The sequence below is a fragment of the Columba livia genome, chromosome 10 (genome assembly GCF_036013475.1).
Source record: "Columba livia isolate bColLiv1 breed racing homer chromosome 10, bColLiv1.pat.W.v2, whole genome shotgun sequence".
Lineage (NCBI taxonomy): Eukaryota > Metazoa > Chordata > Aves > Columbiformes > Columbidae > Columba > Columba livia.
Window position 1 is genome coordinate 18,225,323 of NC_088611.1, and position 21,915 is coordinate 18,247,237.

Genomic DNA, 21,915 nt, shown 5'->3' on the forward strand with positions numbered 1-21,915 from the left:
GCTTCGTGGGGGCCAGCATTGCCCAAATTCCCCAGCCCCAGTGCTCAGCCCCCCTGGTCCCACTGTCTGTGCTCAGCCCAGCAACAGGGAGGGGTAGACAGGGGGCCCAGGAATGCCCCACGCGCCCGTGGAGAGCCCAGCCCGGGCATGATGCCCCAGGGATGGAGAGGTGGCACGGAGCAGCAGGGGGACACTGCAGTGCTGCCAGCATGGCGCTGCCATAGGGGCCTGAGGTGCCACATGTCCCCCTGGCCTGGACAGAAGGAGGGTGATGGAGGTGACAGGTTTGCCAGGGCTGCGGTGGCACAGGAGCTGCCCGTGGGAGCTGGGATGCGTCACCGTGTTGGGCAGAGCCCTGAGCCGTTGTGACTTTGTGGTGTTGTGGCTGTGCCAGCCCAAGCCCTCGCAGGGCAGGCAGCTTTCCAGATGGACAATTAGCTGATTAGCTAATTACCTGCATTTTGGCAGGACCCCATAGCCCAACGGCTGCCAGGGTGCTGCGTGCCCCTTACAGAGCGTGTTTGGGGCAGGCAGGGGGCAGGAGGGTGCCAGGGATGCTCACAGACCTTCCCAATGACCCTGCTGGGGTAGGGGAGTGCCAGCAGCCCCATCACCTGCCCCATGGCTGCCGTGTGACCGGCCTTGGCAACAGCCCTGCACTGGGGGCTGCCCTCTCCCCGGGTGTCCCGCCTGTCCTGCCTGCCCGACAGGCAGCATCCCCCCGTTGTCCTGCCCTGTCCTGCCCTGTGAGTCCCGCCCCACAGGGGTTTCGCTCCACGGGGGTCCCGCCCCAGGTGAGCCCACGGCAGCTGAGCCCCACGGGGGACCCACGCGAGGGACCACGCTGCCCCCGGCGCTGCCCCCGCTGCCGTTCCCGCCACGCCCGGGCGCCCCGCGCCCCCCTCCCGGTGCGGGCGGGTTCCCGCGCGGGTGCCCGCGGCTCGGGGCGGCGCGTGACCGGCTGCCGCCGCCGCCGCTCGCTCCGCCGCAGAGCCCGGCCCGCACCGGCACCGGCACCGGCACCGGCACCGGCACCGGCACCGGCAGGTCAGGGGGGGCTGCGGCCGGCACCGGGGCTGCGGCGGGCGGCGGGAGGGAGCTTGGCCGCCCCGCGGCCCGGGCACCGGGGACCGAGCCCTGAGCGGCGGGGCCGGCCCGGCGCGCTGCAGGCAGGTTCCCCGGGATGCGGCGGCCGCACCGGCCCCACTCCGCTCCCGCACCGGCCGCTGCCCGGCCCGCGGCGCAGCCCCGCCGGCTCCCGCACCGCGGAATCGCCGCTGCCGGGCGGTCCCGGCGCCGTTCCCGGCCCGGCGGGGCTGAGTCGCGCGCGCGGCGGGATGCGCCGGCCCGGGCATCCCCGGGGAGGCAGCCGGGATGCGCCAAGGTGAACGGTGCGCGTCAGAGCGGAGCCACCGGCAGCGGGGCCACCAGCAGCCACACCGGGGAGGAGAGACACCGCGGGGAGGGGGACAGCGGGATGCTGGCGTTAGGGATCACTGAGCACCGAGGGCCACCAGCACCGCGGGGACTGGGATGGGGAAGGTTGGGAATGGGCCCAATCACAGCAGGGACACCGGGGGTGGGGATAGCAGAAATAGGGACAGCCAGGACCAGGGGACAGCCAGGAACCTGCGGGGACAGGGACAGCTGGGAACACGGTCCAGGGCCAGCCTGGGCAGCGTCAGCCCAGCCGCTGGCTCCCTCCCTGGGCAGTGGGTTGCCGTGGGCACAGCAGCCCCACAGCCAGTACTTTGAGTCCCCCCGGGGCAGCCACCGTGGGTCCCCGCTCACCGAATCCCCCCATTCCCGCAGGGCAAGCTGGGTACTCACCATGGCTGTGGCATGGCTCATCACCTGGGTGCTGCTCCTGGCTGCCGGCGTCGCTGCTGTGGTCCAGGGGACACTGTTGGCACAGCTGTCCCCAGGTGGGACCCTGCAGCAGGGTAGAGACCCTCTGCATAGCCCTGCCTGGGGACAGCCCTGGCCAGGCCTGGTCCCCACCTGGGAGGCGTCGGGAGAGCCGAGTGGTGCCGGGGACCCTGGGAGCGAGCACTGGGGGGGTGGCAGCCCCGTGCGCTGGGCCCCACCGCTGCAGGCAGGGGATGCCATCGTGGCACCCCTGGAGATGGAAACCACCATGGCAGGTGCTGGCACTGGGGCTTGGCAAGACAGCAGCACAGCCATGGCCATGGCAGAGGAGCCGCTTGTCGCCTGGCGAGGACATGAGGCTGAAGACCAGGACAGCCACAAAGGGGGGACCTGGCTGCCCCACGGCTCTGTGCTGGGGACACCAGGCCCCAAGGTGCCCACGCATATGGGCCTGGGCTCCTCGGGGCCGCCCTGGGCAGGGCAGGGTCCGTCCCCAGCCGGGCAGAGTGCTGCCGGGACAGTCAGCACCCCCGGCCCTTGGCCAACCGTGTCTACCATCGCCCTGACCCCCATGTCGGCAGTGGGGACAGGGACGGGGACAGCAGATGGCCTTGCAGAGGGACAGCCGGTGGCACGGGGACCCACAGCAGCCCCAGGCCTCACTCAGGGCACACCACTCACTCCAGCTAGCAGCCAGCTGGCCCTGCTGGGCACTGTCCCCGTCCCCCACCCCACACGCATGGGACCAGCCCAGGGTCCCCACGCCAGCCCTGGCTCCATGGAGCCAGTGGGCAGACAGGGGGCTCTGGGAGGGCCCCTCAGCCCCTTCCCAGCTCTGCCCAGCTCTGCCCCACAGCTGCTCCCCTCAGCCCCATCCTGGGGGTTGTCCGAGCCCTGGACCCGGGTGCTCCAGACCCACCAGCGCAGCACCCGCAGGGCCCCACTCAGCCGCGCCACTGCCAGCCCTGGGGACACGGCCCCTCGCACAGACGCCGGGCTGACCGGGCAGCAGGGATCCCAGCCCACCCGAAGAGCTGCCCTCAGCACCAGCCCCGTGCAGCCACCTGCCTCCAGCACAGCCCCCCCCAGCACCCCCGGCACAGGTAGGAGCTGGCATGGCGTGGGGAACCCCTCAGAGGGGACTGAGCCCCTGTGGGTGCCAGGGTCTGGCTCTGCCCTCTCCCGCAGGGCTGCTGCCTGAAGAGGACGTCGGCTCTCCACAGCGAGTCCGGGGTGCTGTGGGCGCTGTGAGCACCCCGAACGCTACCAAAGCCATCCCACAGCCAACGGCACCTTCTGCCACAGGGACACCCGGGACCAGACGCTCAGGTGATGCAGGGCTGTGGCCAAGCGCCTGCGGTCGGTCACCACTGGGGATGCCGTGGGAGCCCATCCCTGGAGCGTCAGGGCTGGTGGGGAGGACAGCAGCTATCTTGGGCTGCCCAGCCAGGACGCAGTGACACCTTCAATCAGGATTGTGCCTGGCGACAGCCCTAATCTACTCCTAAGATTAGTGCTAAGTGCCCGGCGGGTGGCATCTGCCCCGGGCAGGGGGCAGTGACGTGCCCAGGTCCATGCCACCCCCATGCACCCGGTTCTGCCAGAGACCCTCAGGAGGTGCTGGTGGGCACAGAGCAGCCACACCCCACAGTGCCAGGGCGCCATGGCTGATGCATCCCGGTCATGGGGTGCAGGTGGGGGAGTGGGTGTCACTGAGATGCATGCACGGGGTCCCACTGACCACCCACCTCCTTCCTGCCCACAGACCCCCTGGGGACACAGCCCCCCACCCATGGCACTGCAGCCCCCTCATCCACGTGGCGGCAGGCAGGGCTGACACCACAGCCAGCACCCCGGCATCCATCCACGCTGCAGCCGCAGCCCAGCCGGCCCCCCCAGGCACCGGGGACCAACAGGACCGGGCTGCATTGGGCCGAGCTGCGGCACCAGCTCGGCTTCTCCTGGGAGGCCCATGTCTACGGGGTGGCTGCCATCTTCCTGCTGCTGGCACTGGGCTGCCTGGCTGGGCTGGTGGGGGCGGCCACCCTGCGTCCGCCTCATTTACCCCATGTTTTAGGAGCCCATGGGGTGCTGCTGGCCGCCTGCCTGCTGCGGGCCACCTTCCTGCTGCTGGACCCCTACGGGGCACGGGGCCGCCTGCCCCCCCGGGCCCTGCTGCTGCTCAGCACAGCCCCCTTTCCCCTGCTGCTCAGCACCTTTGCCCTCCTGCTCCAGCGGCTCCAGCGCCTGGCTCAGCTCCGGCTGCTGCCGGCCCAGCTGCGGGGGCTGCCGGCACTGGGAGCCGCCGCCGCCCTGCAGAGCGGGGTGCTGGGGGCGGCCGACCTGCTCCCGCCCCGGCTGGGCCCCGCTGCCGCGCTGGGGCTGCAGGCGCTGGGCTGTGGGGCAGGGGTCCTGCTGCTGCTGGGGGGGCTCTGGGGGTGCTGGCGGGTGCTGCAAGTGCCCCAGGAAGGGTCTGGGGGTGGTGGGGGGCCATGGCCACGGCGGGGGGCCTGGGCGCTGCTGGTGGCCGCGGCGGTGGGGCTGCCGGTCTGCGGGCTGCAGTTCTACAGCGCCCTGTGGCTGCGGGGGGTCCTGGCCTCCCCCCAGCACTTCTCCCGGCCTGGCTGGGCGGCACAGCTCTGGCTGCGGGTCGGTGAGCTGGGCATGGCCCTGGCACTGCTGCTGGCTGCTGCCGAGCCGCTGTGCTGCCGGTGCCGCCGGCGCAGCCCGGCCGGCCACTCCTGCTGGGCCAAGGCGCTGCGGTACTTCTGTGCCAGCCGCAAAGCTGAGGCACCCGAGTACCCCAACAACTGCTACGACTGGGCTGGCAGCACCGGCAGCACCGGCCTGGAGCGGGCGCCAACCGGCGACATCTCGAAAAGCCTCATTCGCAACCCGGCGGAGCAGCTGCCCCTGCGGGCGCTCAAGGACAGCAACGAGGCCTGGGCGGCCGCTGCCGGCACTGCCGGGATGCCGGGGCTCAGCCCCAAGTGCCCCAACTTGGTGGCCGCCCGCTCGTGCGCCGCCTTCGAGCAGGGCTCGTCCCCCTCGCTGGGGGAGCTGGCCTTCCGCCCGCCGTCCCCCATCGACCTGCGCCGCAGCATCGACCAGGCGCTCTGCCGCCGGCACCTCCTGCATGACAGCCTCTTCAGCCGGCCTCGCCGCGGCTCTGGCACCTCACTGCACTCCCCGACCCCCGCCGAGACCCCCGGCCTGGGACACATGGCACGCTGCAGCTCGCTGACGGAGCTGCCTGGCCCCCGACAGCCGCTCAGCACTGTCACCGTCACTGTCACCGCCTCAGCCAGCTCGTTGGACAGCAGCTCGCTGAAGATCAGCTGGAACCCCTGGCGCCACGGGCTGTCCTCCCCAGACAGCCTGCCCCTGGACGAGGCGCCCAGCCGGGCCCCCCTCCTGGTGCCCGCTGTGCCCCCCGGCTGGGAGCGCGATGGTCCCCGCAGCTTCCCAGCCCTCAGCAAGGCAGTGGACGCCCGCAGCCTCTCCAGCGACACCATCGAGCTCTGAGCTGGGGAGACACGGGGCTGGGCAGAGACTGGAGGGCGCAGGGGGATGAACCCAGTGTGGGGGTCTGGAGGCCTGAACCCGCACCCCCGTGGGGCCGGGCAGGAGCAGGGAGCTGGGCTGGGCCAGCTCCGTTTGTGCCAAACCAGAGAAATAAAGTTTATGTTGGGAGGAGGTGGCCCCATTGGCGCACGGAGGCAGCGATGGGCAGCGGCTCCCCCAGCCCCCCTGCCCTGAGCAGCCCGGCTGGGTGTGCAGAGCTTTATTTCCTGAGATATGGACACACAGACAGATGGGCACACCCCGACGGACAAACCACAGACAAATGCAACAGCCACGCTCATGCATCCGGAAGGGCCCCCCCATCCTTGGGATGCCCTTCCCCGCAGGAGCCCCTCCCTGGTCCCCCCAGGTTGGGAGGGGAGAGATGGGCTCTGCCCAGGGGTGCAGGGAGGAGGGGTTGGGGGGGGCAACTCTCCCAGCCCCACAGCTCAGGGCAGAGGGGACCCCAGCCCCACAATGCCCCACAGAGAACAGTCTCACGGGCGGACAGCAGGTCTGGCTGCAGGGCCAAGCTCTGCCAGCATCACCGCCTCAGCACCCAGTGGTGCCAGAGCACCCCCGACCTGCCCCCATGCCCTCCCACCCGCCACGGTGCAGGACTTCCCCTCCTGAGCAGCAGGGCTGGGGGCAGCATGCTGTGCCCACCGGCAGTGCCGCACTGCTCAGCATCACTGTGCTGGCGGGAGGGGCTGCGCGGGAGCCCCTGGGGACCAGGCACCCCCCGTGGCTCGTTCTGCAGGAGGGAGGTGACACCCTGCACCAAAGGGGCTGGGGGACGCATGCAGGGCACAGCACCGCGCACAGGATCCAGCCTCAGCAGCCAGCACCTGCTGGGGGGGTACCTCAGACCCCAGGCTGAGCCTGTCCCCCGACCCGTGCCCAGCAGCCCCAGCACTATCTGCCCTTCATGAAGCCATCGAGGACGCGGTCACTGCGGTCGGAGAGCCAGTAGCCAGCCATGGCAGCCACGGCACCGATGAAGATGGCAGTGAAGACCATGTCGCCCTTGGCAGCCAGCGTGGCAAGGGCGCAGATCATCACACCAAAGAACATCTGCTGCAGCACCACCACCTCATCCTCTGTCACGTCGTCAAAGAAGCCCTTCTCCGGGGCATCTGCAAGGATGGCACTCATAGGGGAGGGCACAGTGGGGTGAGCAAAGTCCCCCACTGCCCCCTCAAGCCCCTCTGCCCACAGCCCATCCCCACCCCATCACGTCCCGTCATACCTGGGGGCTTGTCCTCCACGCACTGCCCATCGCGCCGGACGTGGCCGCGGGCGCAGACGCAGCGGTAGCTGCCCTCCGTGTTCTCGCACACCTCTTGTGCCCCTGTGCACACCGGCTCCTCGGCGTTGGCGCATTCGTCCACATCTGCGGGGAGAGGCAGGACTCAGGCAGGGTTTGGGCAGGGGTCAGAGCGCCCCCACCTGCAGAGGCACTTACCCAGGCACTTGGCTCCATCCCGCCAGTAGCCCTTGTTGCATTTCTTGCAGCGAGCCGGCCCCGCACCCATGCAACCAATGCAGGCCGTGGAGCAGTCTGCCGTGGGGAGAGGAGCTGGTGTCACTGCCAGAGCCCCTCCCAGCCCAGCCACAGACAGCATGGGCTGCGGGAGACGGCCCCAAGCAGCGGGGAGCCACCTGCACGAAACCCTCCCCCTGCTCCCGCCTGACCTCGGCACTCGTAGGAGCCCTCTGTGTTGACGCAGAACTGGTTGGCTCGGCAGTGCGCCATCTCCGTGCCACACTCATCGATGTCTGGGGAACAGGAGGGACACACAGTCCTGCTGAGCCCCAGCACCTGGGACTCAGCCCCCCGAGCCGCCTCGAGTTTGCCCACTGCTCCCCCGGGTCCCACCGCAGTCCTCACCGATGCAGCGGTGCTCGTGCAGCACCCAGCCCCTCTTGCAGCGAAGGCAGCTGAAGTCCTCCGGCCCCGTACAGCGCCCGCACGCCCTGTAGCACTCTGCGGGCAGGGGAGAGCGGGGTGGGCGCAGGCAGGGGGGAGCTGCCTGCACCCAGCGCCAGGACAGCCCCCAGCCCCACTCCCCATCGAGCCAGACCCCTTGACGTACCAGCACATATCAGGTGGCTCTTGTTTCGCGAGGCCTCATAGTAGCCATCACCGCACTCGGCACAGAAGGGGCCTCCGTAGCCCGGGCTGCAGACGCACAGGCCGGTGCCACGGCGCGTGCCATCACCATCGCATCGCCCGTTGCCGCTGCAGGGCTGCTGGGGCCCCCCCGCACAGGCTGCACGGGGAGAGAGCAGCTGGCTGGCAGCCTGGGCAGGGGGCGGCATGGCAGGGGGTCCGTCCAGCCTGGGCACCCCACCAGCACCCCACCAGCTCACCACTCATGCCACAGCTACTCACGCCGGCAGTCGGGGCCGTAGGTGCCAGGTGGGCAGCAGAGCGCCAATGTGTCCATACACAGCCATTGGAAGAAGTCGGGGTGCTGGTGCTGCCTGGGGAGGGGGGCACATGGTGCTCAGCTCCTTGCCATACCGCTGCCCACCCCACCATGTCCCTGTCCCCAGACTCACTCGTGGAACCACCACCGCTCCACGTGCTCCTCGCTCCGCTCCAACAGCTGGTGGCAGGTGAAGTCTGAGGGAGCACAGACGCTCTCCAGCACCTCCAGCAGACGCGTCTCACTGCAGGGACAGGGGGTCAGTGTGGGGACACGTCCCCCTGGGGCAGCTGGATCCCCCCAAACCCCCCAGCTGGGGGACACCCACCTGTGCTGGTACTTGGCCAACTTCTCCTCCTCCCAGGCTGTGTTGCCCCCACCAAAGCCCTCATGCTCCGTCCGCTCCAGGCCCTGGGCACACAGGGGTGGGGGGCAGCGCAGGCATGGGACCCCCAATGCCCACCCACAGGGTCACCCCCAACTGTACCACCCTCTCCTCTCAGGAACAAGTCGCTCCAGGGATTTGCTGCCCTCTCCCCTCCCCAGAGCCCAGTGGCTGTGCCCCCCAGGTCCCTCTCCACTCCCTGGGGATGCTGTGGGGGATGCTGTGGGGATTACCCCCCACCCCACCAATGTCCTCCCAGGCCACCCAGGCCCTGTCACTTCCTTGCCCCTCCAGTCTGTGCTCCCCCTGAGCCCCCCAGCCACATCACCCCCACCCAGATGCCCTTGGTCCATATCACTCCCAGACTGCATCACCATGTGCTGGGCCACCCCCCCACCGCAAGCTATGCCCCCATGTTTGTCACCCGTGTGTCCCCCATGCCTGTCACCCCTGAGCCCCCCACGGCTCTCCCCGCAGTGTCACCCCACAGTCCTCAGGCTCCATTCACCCCCTCCACACCCCGCTCAGGCCACCGGTCCCGTGTTCCCCCCAGGCCTCACATCCCACGCCACGGTCCCCATCACCGCCGGTGTCGCACCCGGCCCGCACCCTGCTGAAGCTGTCGACGAGGCCGCGGCAGGCGCGGCAGGGCTCGGCCCCATCCGCGTCCCGCTCCGGGTGAGCACGGGCAGCCGCCAGCAGGACCCCCCCGAGGAGGGCGGCCCCCAGCAGGGCCCCCCCCAGCCCCGGGCCCCCCCGCCGGGCCGGCAGCGGCAGCAGCGCTGCCCCCGGGCGCCGCCGCGGCCGCATCCTCCGCCCCGCCCGCACCACGTGGGCTCCGCCCGCTGACTCAGCGCCCGCCGCCCCCGCCAATGGCCACGCTCCCGCTGCCACCGCCTCCCCGCTCCCAGCCAATCCGCGTCGCCTGCCGGGCCCCGCCTCCTCCAGACTTAAAGGGGCTGCGGCCAAGGATACCCGGAGTTGGGGGTCCGCGCCGATGGGCCGTGCTCGGTGACCCCGCACGGAGCGGCAGAGGCTCCTCGGAACGCACCGGCCCCGCTCTCGCCTGGCCTGAGCGAGGCCCTCGACCCCCGGCCCGACTGGGTTGCTCCGCATCAACCACACCCCAGCCAAACCAGTCCAGGTCACCTTCCCCTCTCCAGCCAAACTGGTCCAGTTCTTCCTCATCTCCCCCAAACTGGTCTGTTCCCTTCTCATAGCCCCAGACTGGCCCAGTTCCCCCTTATCCCCCATGAGCTGGTCCAGTTCTCCATCACCCCACCTGAACTGCTCCGGTTCCTCATCCACCCTTCAACCAAACCTGCCCTCTTCCCGTTCACTCCTTAATCAGCCCAGGCCCCTCTCCTGCTCCCAAAGCTGCCCCTTACCTCCCCATCACCTCTCAGTCCATCCCACTCTCCATTCTCCCTCCACACCACAGGGGCTGGATTCAGGTTTGGCAAAGGCACTGTCACTGCTTTATTCCCCCACCGCGCGCTGAAGCTCCTCGGCCACCGCGGCCACATATGGCTCCGGCCACCAGCCCTGCCACCGACCTGGTCCCGCCAGTGCCCGCAGGAAACCCCCAGTCTTGCTGGGCAGTGCGAAGGCAGGGGCTGCCTGCAGCACCGGTGGCACCACCGGCACCAGGGCCTCTAACCGCGCCACCACATAGCGCCCGTTGTCCGCTGCCAGTGCTGGCACAGCACAGGACAGAGCCGCTGCGAACACCTCGCAGGGCGCCGTGGTGGGGACAGCATCAGGGCCAGGGCCATGCCCAGCCCCCGGCATGGCCCTGGTCCCTGTGTCCCAGCACCACGCAGCAGCCGCAGCCGCCGGGGAGAGAAGGAGTATGACAGTGTCGCCGTCACGCAGTGCCTGGCGGTGCTGGGCATGCAGCCAGGGCAGTGGCCCCCATGCTGCGACCCCACTGCCGCCTCCCGGTGCTGCCACCACCACCAGCCCCAGTGGGCGCAGAGCTGCCATCAAGGCACACGCCACCCGCTCTGCCACCGGCTCCGCTGCGTGCACCAGCAGCACCCGCCGACCTCGCAGGGGGCCTGAGGGGAATTGTTAGTGCCCGAAAGCCCCCTGGCACCCTGTACCCAGCCTATGGGGTGGGAGGCAGGCTGGGATCACTCATGATGGTGGGTTCCATCCCCTGTCTCTGTCCCCCAAGCACTGCGGCACACCCTGTACTCAAGCTAATGGACAGCCACAGTGGGAGGCGGGCTGAGACTATCACCAATGGGAGACCCAGCCTCTGCTCAGTCCCTGGGTCCCCTTACCCACCCTAAGGGACAGTCAGGGCAGGGAGCAGGTTGGGACCCCCCCCAGATAGGGTTCCCACCCTCCATCCCCCTACATCCCTACCCATTCTATGGGGCAGACACAGTGGGAAGCAAGCTGGGAGACCCCTGATGGGGCACACCCCTCAGTGGGAAGGGATTAACATCCCTTCCCCCCACCTACAACCCCAGGCTTGCCCCACGCTCACCCTCAGAGCCGTAGTCAGCCCGCAAGGACCTCAGCCAATCTGCAGGGAAGAGAGACGGTGAGATGGGGTCCTGGGGGTGTCCTGGGTCAGGCACAGACCCCAGGGCAGGCAACGCTCACCTTTCAGGTCCTCCTTCTTCAGCAGGAGCAGGAGCAGGATGCAGGCAGCTCCCAGCAGCACCCCCATCCACGCCAGCACCCAGTGGGCATGCAGGTCTGCAGGGCAGGGGTCAGCACCCACCGGGGGTCCCTGGCACCCACTGAGGGTGGGTGTCCTCCCCCAGACCCACATTGTTCCCCAAGCGCAGCCAGGACACTCACATTTATTCAGGGAACAGGCCCAGAGCATGACCCCAGTGCTGTTCTCAGGGTGCCAGACCTGTGGGGATGAGGATGGGAACACGTCACACCCTGCCCGGTCCCTGCCTGCTGCCCACCAGCTGCCCGCACTGACCTGCCTGCACTGCCCCGCCGCCACGTCCCGCCGCAGTTCCTGCTCCAGCAGCCCGGGGCGCCCGCCGCCCTGCAAAGGTGGCAGGGGGTGAGCCAGCTGTGCGATTGGTGCCACCACGGCCAGGACATGGGGGTCCCTGCACCTTACCGTGCTGGTGAAGCTGGCGAGCGGGGTGCAGGTGTCCTGTTCCAGGGCGCACAGTGAGGCATTCCCCATGTGCTCCAGCAGCAGGACGTCATACGTGTGGCCAGGCAGCGCTCCTGGGAATGTGCCAGAGGGCTCAGGGGGGTGACAAAAGGAGCACAAGGGGTGCCAAACCCCCAGCTGGAACCGCAGGTTGCCTCCACCCTTCCATTCCCAGTAATACTCACTGTCCCGCAGGCACTGGATCAGCCGAACCTGCCCACTACTCCATACCTGCCCCAGAGAGTGAGTTAGCAATGACTAGGGCTGCCTGTGGGGCAGCCGCAGGGCAGGGAGGTCTCCTACCTGCACGCAGAGGTTGGGGTGCAGCCGCAGTCCCCCAAACTCCTGGGGTCCCTGTGGGCAGGACAGATGCTCTGTCAGTGTCACCCGCAGCCCCCCAGTTCCCCAATGCCTCACGGAGCCTCACTCACCTGCCCCACCGCAGGCTGCCGCAGGCCGGGCAGGGCTTGGCAGGGCCCGGCGGGCACCGGCTGCCAGCAGGGCACCAGCTCGGCCGGGAGGTCGCAGGGGGCCGAGAGGGAGCAGGTCAGTGCCTGTCCGCTGGCATGCAGGACCAGCCGGCTGCGTGCCCACAGCCGCTCCCAGGCCTCGGCATCTGTGGCAACACAGGAAGAGAGGTGTCACCTCCTGCAGTGTCCCCTAAGATTCCCCCTGCATCCCGGCCCCCCCACGCCCCAGCCCCAAGGCACAGGTACCATTGGAGAAAGGGCAGAGTGTGGCCCGTGGTGGGTCCTGGGTCTCCGGCCAGACCTTGGAGAATGAGAGACAGAGGAAAAGGATTTGGGGTACTCAGGCTGTGACTGCGACACAGCTGGCTCCTTGGGATGCCAAAGGGGGCTGCGTGGTACCCAGAGTCCCCTGCTTTGGTGGCACCCTGCCACCCCCCGGTGCCCAGCGGGCACCCACCTGCATGCAGAGGCAGGGCAGCACCTCATCGGCTGGCAGGCTGTAGTTCATGGGGCCGCTCTGCCACAGGAACCAGACATGGGTCACCCTGTGGCAAATGCCCCCCAGCAGGATCACCCAGCCCTGGGGGACCCTCTCCCTGCCTGTGACACAGACATGGATCCCCAGGGATTGCAGGGGGCAACAGCCAGAGTCTGGTCAGGGTGGGGAGTGGGAAAGGTGTTTGTACTCACCGTGGTCACCGCACGCCCTGACGCACTGGCACCATGGCTCTGGTTGCGGTAGAGCCGCAGGGTGTAGCTGTGCCCCGCTGCAGCTCCCTGCACCTCCACGACCACCTCCTTTGGCCCCGGGGAGACCTGCAGCCTGGGCACTGCGCCGGGGGCGGCTCAAGGCACACAGCATCCAGCACCACCCGCCCGACACCACAGCACAGGGCATGGCACCCTGGGGGTCACCCTCACGCCCAGCACCCACCGCCCAGGGCTCCCCAGGGGACACGTGCCAAGGTAGGGGGATCCCAGCACTGCCATGGCCAGAGGATGCCAGCACTTACCTTGGCACTGGGGGACAGCAGCCTGTGCCGCGGGCCACGAGCAGTCTGCAGGGACAGGGGGTCAGTGGGTGGGGAGACAGAGGACGCTGCAGCAGGGCATGCCGGAGGCTCACCTGGCACCCGCTGCTGCTGGCTCAGCCTCCGACGTCTGTGCGAGTTGGTGTACGCCACGACATGGAGCTCAGAGCCCGGCGGCGCCTCAAAGCACCGGAAGGTCACCCAGCCCTGGGCAGGAAAACCACCACCACACTGTGGCAAAGCACCGGCTCTGCTGGCACCCACCTCCCCAGGGCACAGGGAACAGGACCACCGTGCCACGGAGATGTGCTAGTACCAGAATCCACCTTGCCAAGCCCTCCTGTGCCTGGGACACCCATCCCTGGCACCCCACACCTACGTACCAGGGGTTGGCCGGGCACTGCGCGTGCCAGGGGCGCCCAGATCTCCATGGCCACGCAGCGGGAGGAGGCGTATGCGTGCCCAGAGAGCACCAGCAGCCCAGTGACGTTCTGCTGGGACGAGGTGGTCCCATCCACCAGTGACCACTGTCCTGCCTCATCGCTGTCCTCTGGCCCCGGGGCGCCCAGGGACTTGGGGCGCCGGGGCTGGCTGGTGCTGGTGCGGGGCGGCAGGGCCAGGCGCAGGCGCACCTCTAGGCAGGGCGAGCAGGCTGCAGGCCCGGTGCAGCGCAGTGCCGGCTCCAGCCGCAGCCGAGCCAGGGCCAGCCCATGGCCAGGCCCCAGCGGCTCCATCCCGCACAGCATGTCGGTGTCTGGGGGGGGACAGAGGGTGGCCGTGGGTATGGGGTCCCGGGTCCCCGGTTGGGCTGGGGGCCGTGGCAGTGGCACTTACCCAGGAGGCGGCAGGCGAGGCCCTGGGGGGAGGCGGGAGTGAGGTTGGTGGCAGTGCCGGGGTGCCCACTAACCCACATGCCAGTGACGCTGACCCACCTGGGAGCAGCTCAGGGTGTCGTGGGGGGCCCCGTGCCCACCCGCTGTCCCCAGCAGCAGCAGCAGCAGCTGCCCCAGGACATGCATGGCGGGGCCGGGGCCGTGGGGTGCCCCGGCCCCACACTGCCCACTCCTGACAGCCCCTCTCCCACTCCCACGGGCCCCACCGCCACCGCCGGCTCCCGCTTCCTGCTCCGATCCCGGACACCCGGGTCCTAACGCGGTGCTGACGACCGCCCCGGGGTGGGGCCTCCTTGTTCCCGTTCCCACACCGACCCACGGCCAGGCTCTGTGCACCGACACCACCAGGAGGGCTCAGGGCCCCATGGTGCCAGGGTGGCCCCGTGGCTTGGACTTGTGTCCTGGCGCTGACCCAGAGCGTGGGCACAGTGCCCAGCTTGGCCCCGGGGAGCTGGCAGCGGCTGCGTGACGCAGTGTGAGGCTGTGGCGGGGAGGGCTGCGAGTCCCCTGTGGGCACTGGGCAGCCACCTACCCCCCCGTGGGGCACTCGACGAGCCCCAGCACATTAGATGGACGGCAGGGCAGGGTGAAATGGTGACTTTATTGCTTCCACCCCAGACAAGGTACTGCTGGCAGCATGGGAGCGAGGAGCAGCCACGCTGTGCCCAGCACCTGGAACCCCCTGCCCCCCATGTCCTGGCAGGGCAGGAAGCTCCCCCACTGCCCGGCTTCTTCCAGTGCCCCCCACAAGGAGGCTTCCCTGGGGTCCCAGCTCTCCTCTGGAGCAGGTGCCTGTGTGGAAATAAAGCTGCCCAGACCCAGGGCAGCACCTCCGCTCCTGGACCCAGGGGCCTGCTGGACGCTTGCCCTGGCCCAAGCAGCACAACCCACGGCTGGGGCCAGCCCTGCTGGGGCCCCACAGCACCCGTGGCCCTGCCCCGGGCACCCACGGGCACACCTCCTGCCGCCGCAGCCGGCACGCTCAGCCAAGTCCTGCATCTGCATGACGGGGCCCCTGCCCTCACCAGCGGGCTGTGCCCAGCGCCGCCAGCCCCGCAGCAATGCCCAGCTCAGCCCCAGCACAGGCACTCAGGTGCCAGTGGCCGCCTCGGGGGGCTGGGGTGGGGGGCTCCCCTCGCCAGCCCCCACCTCCAGCAGCCGGTGCAGGAGCCCCCCTGCCCGGCCCTGGCAGCAGCGGCGGGAGGCCGGGGGGCTGCCCCGCAGGGCGCCCAGCAGCCCAGGCAGCTGCCGGGGCAGGCGGTAGGTGGGCAGGGGTCGGAGGGGCTGGGGGACATCACGGGGGCTGCAGAGCCGGCTGAAGTAGGCCAGCACCCAGCCGCCACCACGGCCTGCTGTCCCCAGCTCCCCATGCAGACAGGCCATGGCTGCCCCAAAGATGTCATGGGCATCCTCAGGGGTCCCACTGGCAGCCCCCACTCTCCATCGGCGGAAGAGCCGGGTGCTGCCGCGGCTCCAGAGGAGGAGGACGGTGCCGCGCTGGCGGCCCACGCGGCCCCGCTGGGCGTAGAGCCAGGGCAGGGCGCCCACCCGCCCCACGCCACCCGCTTCCCACAGGTCCAGGCGCACATCACAGCCCAGCCCCGCGCGCAGCCGCTCGGCCAGGGCACACACCAGCCCCAGGTGCTCCTCCGAGTCTGGCGAATACAGCAGCAGCACGGGGCGCCCACCTGGGGCACCTGCAGACAGAGAGGACAGTAGTGACAGCCCTGCCCTGAGTCCCCCTGGCATCCCCTGGGGACACCCTGGCACCCCCCACAGGCATCCAAGCACCCACCATACTGCCCGAGGATCCTCTGCATCCCAGGGAACCAGCATCCCCCGGCACCCCAGCCCCATGGCGACTGCCCCCCCAACCCACAGCCCCCAGGGTGCCCCTCACCTGTGGTTGGCCTCCAGGCGCTGCGGCAGTTGAGGAGCAGCATGGTCACCACCAGCCCCAGTGCCAGCACCAGCCCCAGTAGCCCAAAGTGCCTGCGAGATACTGGGAGAGAGGTGCTGACATGGGGGCACCCACCTACCCCCACTGCCCCTCACAGACCACCCTGGAACCCCCACTCACTGTCAGGACAGAGCAGCTGCTTCTGAGCAAAGCGCACGTCCGAGCGCCACACCTGGGGAAGGGACTGGGTGAGGGGGAGACAGGTTGGGGTCCCCCCCGCCAGCGCAGGTGCCTGTGTGGGGGTCACCTTACCAGCACGCAGCTGCCCAGGACCTGCACCGGCAGCAGCAGCGCCAGCTCTCCTGGGACAGAGCCCTCCGGCTGCAAAGCACAAGGGCACGCTGGATCAGCATGGCTTAGTCCCCTGCCGTGTCCCCGCAGCCCCATGCCACCCACCTGTGTGACGGTGTAGAGGGGAGCCTCGGGCTCGCATTGTGCGCCCCGGGGCTGGCAGAGGGCTGCGCTGAAAGCCGCAGGGATGCGGGACGTGAGGCGCAGGTGCAGCTGCAGCCCCCGGGCGCTCACCGAGACGTTCCAGGCGGTCTCTGCAGCCACCAGAGAGCAGGGGGATCACGGGATGCCCAAGGGGATAAGGGGTGCGAGGGACCCCAGGGCAAGGCTGTGCTCAACCCAAGGGTGTCCCCCCACCCGCAGACTCACCTGGCCGGTGGGGACACTCCACATGGCTGCTGTTCCCAAAGGAGAACTGAAGGGAGTGGGGATCAGCAGAGGAGCTGGGTGAGCCCTCCGCTGCCCCCCCACAGCCCCTTCCCAGGCAGTGCCCACCCGTCCATGGGGGCTTACCCGAAAGCAGAGCTGCGGGTGCACATCCACCTTGTCCAGCGTGTATGCCTGGTATGGACAAAGAGGACGTCACTGTCCCTGATTCACACAGCCCACAGGCAACCCAGCAACTGACTGCCACCCTTAGGGCACCCTGGGGTCTGGCAGGTGGCCCAACCAGGGGAACAGCCCCTCCAAGCTGGTGCCCTGTGGCACCCTGAGACCATGACCCTTCACCTGCTCCTCCTCGCTGGCTGTGGAGTTGGGGACATCATGGCAAGGCGCAGTCTCAGCTGCCACTTCTCTCCAGCACAGGGTGGCCCGAGGGTGCAGAGGGCAGCTGGTGCTCAGCACCATCGCCATCTGGTCCTTGCTGCTTGAGCTGTAGTCATGGAAGCGCACCGAGGACCACAGCTCAGGGCCATCTGCAGGACATGGAATCAGCAGGCTGGGGGGACAGCCAGGGGGGCCCCGGGACCTGGTCCTCTCCCCATGGGCACTCACAGGCGGCTGGCTGATCATGGAAGGGGCAGTGCTTGCTGCGTGGACTGTCGTGGTGGGGGTAGGAGGCCTAGGGGAGCAGAGCAGGGTGGTCAGGGCAGGATGTGCCCCCAGCTCCTCCTGCCCACCCTTGCTGCACAGGCAAAACCAGGCAGTGAGTGGGACCCGCTGGCCACAAGGGAAGGCAACACACCTCGATGCACAGGCAGGGCACCAGGAACTCGTACGGCAGCGAGACATGGCTGCCTCCTGGCACCAGCACCTGTGGGCACAGAGGCAGCATCAGCTGGCAGGAACACAGCTGCCCCCAGCCTGGGATGGGGGTGGCTTGGGGGGCTGGAGCTGTTACCTGCTGGTGGAAGGGCCAGGACAGCTCCTCACATTCCAGGGCCAGCTGGTGGCACAGCCGCACCATCAGAGCAGGACCCTCAGGCACCCACACCTCGATGGCCCGTGCCTCGGGGACCCAAGCATGGGTGAAGACCGGCCCTGTGGAACAAGTAGGGGTCAGCCAGCACTGGTGTCCCACCCGGGACGCCCCCCGGATCCCTCCCAGCCTCACCAGGTGGCTCGGCAGCAACCAGATGGCTACGGCTGATGGCCAAGCCTCGGTCAGGGATGGTGCGGAGGGAGACGAGGACCTGCCGTCCGCTTTCCACCGGGAAGCAGTCGAACTGCACCTGCCACTACAGGGAGAGCTGGGGGTCAGCGGGACCCCCATGGCTCCACCGTCCGTCCCCACGGTCCTCCCTGAACTCACCGGTGAGCTGCCTGGCGCCCTGCGCCGCTGCCACACCTGCAGCCAGCCGGCCCGGTTGGACCCCAGCTCCAGGAAGTTGAGCTGCAGCCCACGGACATCACCGAGCTCTGCGAGAAACCAGCGTGGGGTCCTGACGCGGGTGGGAGGGCGAACCTCTCCCTTCCCCCCACCACCCAGGGCGGCGTGCCCGGCCCCGCCGCCCGTGCCCTTACCTGCGGCGGGGAGCGCCAGGCGGACGCGCAGGCAGGGCAGGCAGGGCTGCGCGGGCAGGCACAGGCGGGCGCTGCTCAGCGCCAGGGCGGGCGGCTGCAGCGGGGGCCCGGGCCGGGCCGGGCGGCGGCAGCGGGGGGAGCTCAGCGTGCGGTCGGCTGGCGGGTGAAGAGAGCAGAGAGGGGGCGGCCGTGCGCCGGGGTCTCGCCTACCGCCGGCACCGACAGCCCCGGGAGCCCTGGGAACGGGGGAGTCCCCGCCACCCTCCCGGACTCGGTAGCCGGGGGCTGTGGAGAGCCCCTCCATCCCGCCGCACCCGGGAGTCCCGGGCGGGGGAACCCCGCGCTCGCAACCCGGCCCCGCCGCTACTCACCGATGGCCCGACACTCCTGCAAGCAAAGACACGGGGGTGAGCGCGGCACCGCCCGCCCGCCCCCGCCTCCCCACACCGCACCCCCCGGTGCTCACGAAGTTGGCGAAGACCCGGAGGCGGGTGACGGCGGCCCCGGTACCGGGCAGCAGGAGCAGCAGCACGGCAGCAGCGGCGAACAGCAGCGGGCGCCCCATGGCCGAGCCGCCGCTCCCCGCCCCGCCCCGGGCCGGCCCCGCCGCATTCCTCCGCCGGCACGTGCGGCCCCGCCGCCCCCCCTCCCGTTGCCAGGCGGCGCTTCCCGAGGCGCAGACACGCGTGGGAGCGTGGAGGGAGCTTTATTTCCATAGAGCGACACACAGAGCAAGGCGGGGTGGGCAGCAGGGTCTCCCCACGGCCCGGGAGTCCCCCGCACCCTCCGGCATGCGAGCACAGAGCCGTGGCGCGGCTCAGACACGGACGTTGGTCCCCGTGGACCCTCACCCACCGGAGCTGCGCCAGCGCGGCCCCACGGGGCCCGGCTGCGGAGCTCCAGCCCTTCACAGAGCCCACCCATTCCCTGCTTATTTCTTCTTCTTCTCCTGCGTGCTGGTGAACCAGGAGTCCAGCAGCTTCTTGCTGTAGTAGAGCTGCCAGCCATGCACCTGGGCGGCCACCACCACCACCAGGTACATGACAGAGACGGCCGAGAAGCCGAAGATGAAGCGGTAAGCTTTGCCATGCCGGTAGAGCTGCTGCGCCATGGGGAACATCTCCATGGCCCCGTAAATGAGGGGAGCCACGGAGAAGAGGCCGGTGCTGATCATGGAGAGCACCAGGTAGCTGATGTTGTTGCGAGGGAAGGAGAGGAGGCCCAGAAGGGAGGGCAGGATGCTGAGCAGGTAGGGGTACTCCCACTGGTAGGGCATGGCCACCTGGTCGTGGGGCAGCAGCTTGAGGTGCCCCACGCACATCTGGGCCAACAGCAGCAGCCAGATGCCCACGTGTGTGTAGATCAGTTTCTTGATCTCCGACTTGAGCGCCACGCTGGGGAGAGAGCACAGGGCTGGCGGAGCCGGCGGGGGCACAGCCCGGGGAGGGTCCAACAGCTCCGGGACACTCACCTCATCTGGTAGTGCGAGGCCACGCGCTCCCGGTGCTGAAAGTCGCTGCCATCGGTGCCGGCGGCGCGGGGACCCCCGCGGGAGGCCATAGCGCCGACACGAGCTGCCTGCGGACATGAGCGTGAGGGGCCCTGTCCGGGAGCTGCCGCTGCCCCGGGGCAGCCCCGGCCCCCGCCCGCAGGCTCCAGCCCCCCAGGGACCACCCCCCAGGCCTCCCTTTCCCGGCGACGGACCCCCGTGACAGCCCCGGGACCCCCTTCCCGTGCCTGCCCTACCCCCGCTCGACCCCTCGGGCGCCGCCCCCGGGGCTCCTTCCCCGCCGCACCTTGGCGCAGCCCACCTGCCAACGGGACGCTCTGCCCGCACTTCCGCCTTATCTATGGCCGCGGCCGCCCGTTCTGAATGCATACTCGGCCGCTCTGCGCGCCCGGAGGCTCATCTCTATGGTCGCGGCGGGGTGGTGGCCCCCTCCCTGGGCCCCGCCTCCGCGCAGGCGCAGTCCCGGCATGGCAGGCGGGGGCAGCGCCGCGCGCGTCTTGGCGCGCGCTGGGAAGGGGGCGCGCGCCGTGGGGTTAGCGGGAACGCGCGTGGGGGCGGCCCGCGCGGGAACGCGGGGGGAGAGCGTGTGCTCGTGGGGGCGCTCGCGCGCACGGCGGGATGCGGGGGCGCGCGGGGGCAGAGGGGTCATGGGGTGGGCGTGGGAGTGCGGACACGTGTGGGGCTGCACGCGCGTGAACGCGGAGGGGCTGATGGGGGCGCGCGCGGGCGTGCAGGGCGGTGGGCGTGGGGTCAGATTTGGGGACACGCGTGTGAGGCTATGGGAACATGCAGAGGCGTGGGTCTCACCCGTGCGCCCTGCCCACTCCACCCCACGCAGGTCGGGGCGGCCGCTGGGCCCCGAGGAGGCGCTGGGGCTGCTGGAGGCCTCCGTGGTGCACCGGGAAGGTACCGGGGGGTACAGGGGCTGCTGGGGAGGGGGCTCAGGGGAGGCCACATCCTGAGCGGGTGTCCCTTCCTCAGGAGCCCTGCTGGCGCTGAGCAAACCCCCCGGACTGCCCGTCCTGGGTGAGTGCGGGTGGGGGTCCAGCTGCGGGTTTGGTGGGGGTGTGGAGTCTGGTTGGGGGCACCCATCAGGTGCTGACCCCCCCACTCCCCAGGCCACCCCGGGGAACTGAGCCTGTCAGCACTGCTGCCGGCGCTGCGGCGGCGCCTGGACCTCCCCGCCGAGCTCCATGTGGTGAAAGCTCCCGCCAGGTACGGCTTGGGGCGCTGGGGGGGTCTCAGTAGCTGTCAGCTCAGGGCTCAGGGCTGCCACACCACCTAGGGAGTGCTCTGGCCTTGTCCTCCTGTCCGGCTGCCACCGCGCCACCGAGCAGCTCCAACGGTTCTTCACCACTGCCCGCCGGAGGGGCCAGTTCCCCGCCACGTACTGGTGAGTCCCCAGCACCCCCCATGCCGGCACAGGGGTCTGTCCCCTCCTCACCCCCACCCTCCTTGCAGTGCTGTCACCGTGGGGGTCCCAGCGGAAGCAGAGGGTGAGATCCGCACCGGGCTGCGCTGGCAGCAGCAGGGTGACACCGCAGCGGTAAGGGGGTGCCAGAGGGTTGGGGCTGCCGGGGGGTCACCCTGAAGTGGTGCTGAGGGCTGTGTCACCGCAGGTGGTGCCGGTGCTGTCCCCGGGGCGCTACAGCCTGGCCAGGAAGGAGGTGAAGAGCACCCTGACACGCTACCGGGTGCTGGGCGCTGCGGGGGGCTGTGCGCTGCTCCAGCTCCAGCCCAGGACAGGTGGGTGACCCCCCAACACCCCCCCTGTGTCCCCCACCACCGGCACAGTCCCACCCTGCACGTGCCTCCACAGCCTTCCCGGAGCAGCTCCCGGTGCACCTGACGCTGCTGCTGTGCCCGGCGCTGGGCGACCACGAGCACTCGTCCCGTGTCGGCAGGGTGCTGGGGGTGCCCTTCCTCCTGCCCCCCGAGGCCGCCCCGACCCACACACAGGTACATGGTGGGGGAGGCGCTAGGGGGGCTCAGCATGGCCTCCAGGGACCCCGCTGAGCTGCCCCTGCCTGTTGCAGGTGCTGGATGAGGAGCTGCTGTCCCGGCTGGGGCTCTCCCCGCAGCAGCTCCGCCGCCTCCCGCTCCACCTCCACCTGCAGCAGCTGATGCTGCCCCAGGGGGGCTTGCTCTCTGCCCCCCTCCCCCCCCATTTCCTGCGCACCCTGCGCCTCCTGGGGCTGCCCGAGCACCTAGTGCCCGTGGGGACCCCTGCACCCCAACCTGCTCCCCCTCTGTCACCCCATTAAATCCACAACTGCTGCCAGGGTGGCTCAGTGCCTGTTTCTTTCCATGGCACACACAGGACACATCACCCCCATCCCCACAGTGCTGCTGGGGACAGCAGCCCCTGCCACCACCCTGGTGCCTGACATGGTCCCCAGTGCCACCTAT

General features: G+C 69.9%; 6 protein-coding genes across 21 annotated transcripts; 2 read left to right on the forward strand and 4 right to left on the reverse strand.

Annotated features, from left to right (window-relative positions):
- The first annotated feature begins 856 nt into the window (after positions 1-856).
- Positions 857-5,562, forward strand: PRRT3 (proline rich transmembrane protein 3). 3 transcript variants are annotated; one of them, XM_065074652.1, is made up of 4 exons: positions 857-1,047; positions 1,813-2,972; positions 3,058-3,198; positions 3,635-5,562. In XM_065074652.1, the coding sequence occupies exons 2-4, from the start codon at positions 1,832-1,834 to the stop codon at positions 5,392-5,394; spliced, it is 3,042 nt and encodes a 1,013-aa protein (XP_064930724.1). In that variant the 5' UTR covers positions 857-1,047; positions 1,813-1,831; the 3' UTR covers positions 5,395-5,562. The 3 variants fall into 3 exon arrangements, with proteins under 3 accessions (XP_064930724.1, XP_064930725.1, XP_064930723.1); XM_065074653.1 differs by lacking the exon at positions 857-1,047 and having other exon boundaries at positions 1,142-2,972; positions 3,635-3,725; positions 3,947-4,753; XM_065074651.1 differs by lacking the exon at positions 857-1,047 and having other exon boundaries at positions 1,161-2,972.
- A 76-nt stretch (positions 5,563-5,638) lies between these two features.
- Positions 5,639-9,532, reverse strand: CRELD1 (cysteine rich with EGF like domains 1). Its single transcript, XM_065074682.1, has 10 exons — positions 8,860-9,532; positions 8,194-8,276; positions 7,999-8,109; positions 7,829-7,920; positions 7,530-7,706; positions 7,325-7,420; positions 7,129-7,212; positions 6,899-6,994; positions 6,683-6,826; positions 5,639-6,569 (listed from the first exon to the last, which is right to left on the reverse strand). The coding sequence occupies exons 1-10, from the start codon at positions 9,502-9,504 to the stop codon at positions 6,349-6,351; spliced, it is 1,749 nt and encodes a 582-aa protein (XP_064930754.1). The 5' UTR covers positions 9,505-9,532; the 3' UTR covers positions 5,639-6,348.
- A 173-nt stretch (positions 9,533-9,705) lies between these two features.
- Positions 9,706-14,060, reverse strand: IL17RC (interleukin 17 receptor C). 2 transcript variants are annotated; one of them, XM_065074673.1, is made up of 17 exons: positions 13,820-14,058; positions 13,722-13,743; positions 13,271-13,641; positions 12,983-13,094; positions 12,870-12,914; positions 12,547-12,686; positions 12,314-12,373; positions 12,103-12,157; positions 11,818-12,002; positions 11,690-11,740; positions 11,572-11,617; positions 11,348-11,460; positions 11,201-11,269; positions 11,068-11,125; positions 10,867-10,962; positions 10,748-10,786; positions 9,706-10,310 (listed from the first exon to the last, which is right to left on the reverse strand). In XM_065074673.1, the coding sequence occupies exons 1-17, from the start codon at positions 13,904-13,906 to the stop codon at positions 9,730-9,732; spliced, it is 2,130 nt and encodes a 709-aa protein (XP_064930745.1). In that variant the 5' UTR covers positions 13,907-14,058; the 3' UTR covers positions 9,706-9,729. The 2 variants fall into 2 exon arrangements, with proteins under 2 accessions (XP_064930745.1, XP_064930746.1); XM_065074674.1 differs by lacking the exon at positions 12,314-12,373 and having other exon boundaries at positions 13,820-14,060.
- Positions 14,061-14,362: 302 nt separating this feature from the next.
- On the reverse strand, positions 14,363-18,712 carry IL17RE (interleukin 17 receptor E). Of its 6 annotated transcripts, none has more exons than XM_065074668.1 (16): positions 18,463-18,712; positions 18,368-18,383; positions 17,997-18,152; positions 17,785-17,914; positions 17,587-17,710; positions 17,374-17,513; positions 17,218-17,286; positions 17,028-17,094; positions 16,761-16,948; positions 16,545-16,592; positions 16,401-16,446; positions 16,137-16,285; positions 15,993-16,061; positions 15,861-15,912; positions 15,681-15,782; positions 14,363-15,477 (listed from the first exon to the last, which is right to left on the reverse strand). In XM_065074668.1, exons 1-16 carry the CDS (start codon positions 18,710-18,712, stop codon positions 14,870-14,872), a joined length of 2,214 nt encoding a protein of 737 aa, XP_064930740.1. In that variant the 3' UTR covers positions 14,363-14,869. The 6 variants fall into 6 exon arrangements, with proteins under 6 accessions (XP_064930740.1, XP_064930744.1, XP_064930739.1 ...); XM_065074672.1 differs by having other exon boundaries at positions 17,785-17,891; positions 18,463-18,582; XM_065074667.1 differs by having other exon boundaries at positions 15,993-16,285.
- On the reverse strand, positions 18,687-19,944 carry JAGN1 (jagunal homolog 1). 5 transcript variants are annotated; one of them, XM_065074722.1, is made up of 3 exons: positions 19,808-19,944; positions 19,468-19,574; positions 18,687-19,390 (listed from the first exon to the last, which is right to left on the reverse strand). In XM_065074722.1, the coding sequence occupies exons 2-3, from the start codon at positions 19,554-19,556 to the stop codon at positions 18,928-18,930; spliced, it is 552 nt and encodes a 183-aa protein (XP_064930794.1). In that variant the 5' UTR covers positions 19,557-19,574; positions 19,808-19,944; the 3' UTR covers positions 18,687-18,927. The 5 variants fall into 5 exon arrangements, with proteins under 5 accessions (XP_064930794.1, XP_064930795.1, XP_064930797.1 ...); XM_065074723.1 differs by having other exon boundaries at positions 19,793-19,932; XM_065074725.1 differs by having other exon boundaries at positions 19,468-19,570; positions 19,808-19,924.
- A 6-nt stretch (positions 19,945-19,950) lies between these two features.
- On the forward strand, positions 19,951-21,787 carry RPUSD3 (RNA pseudouridine synthase D3). Of its 4 annotated transcripts, XM_065074710.1 has the most exons (9): positions 19,951-20,038; positions 20,345-20,412; positions 20,488-20,532; positions 20,625-20,721; positions 20,792-20,899; positions 20,968-21,052; positions 21,126-21,252; positions 21,326-21,465; positions 21,543-21,787. In XM_065074710.1, the coding sequence occupies exons 1-9, from the start codon at positions 19,974-19,976 to the stop codon at positions 21,768-21,770; spliced, it is 963 nt and encodes a 320-aa protein (XP_064930782.1). In that variant the 5' UTR covers positions 19,951-19,973; the 3' UTR covers positions 21,771-21,787. The 4 variants fall into 4 exon arrangements, with proteins under 4 accessions (XP_064930782.1, XP_064930783.1, XP_064930781.1 ...); XM_065074711.1 differs by lacking the exon at positions 20,488-20,532 and having other exon boundaries at positions 19,957-20,038; XM_065074708.1 differs by lacking the exon at positions 19,951-20,038 and having other exon boundaries at positions 20,127-20,412.
- Positions 21,788-21,915: the final 128 nt, after the last annotated feature.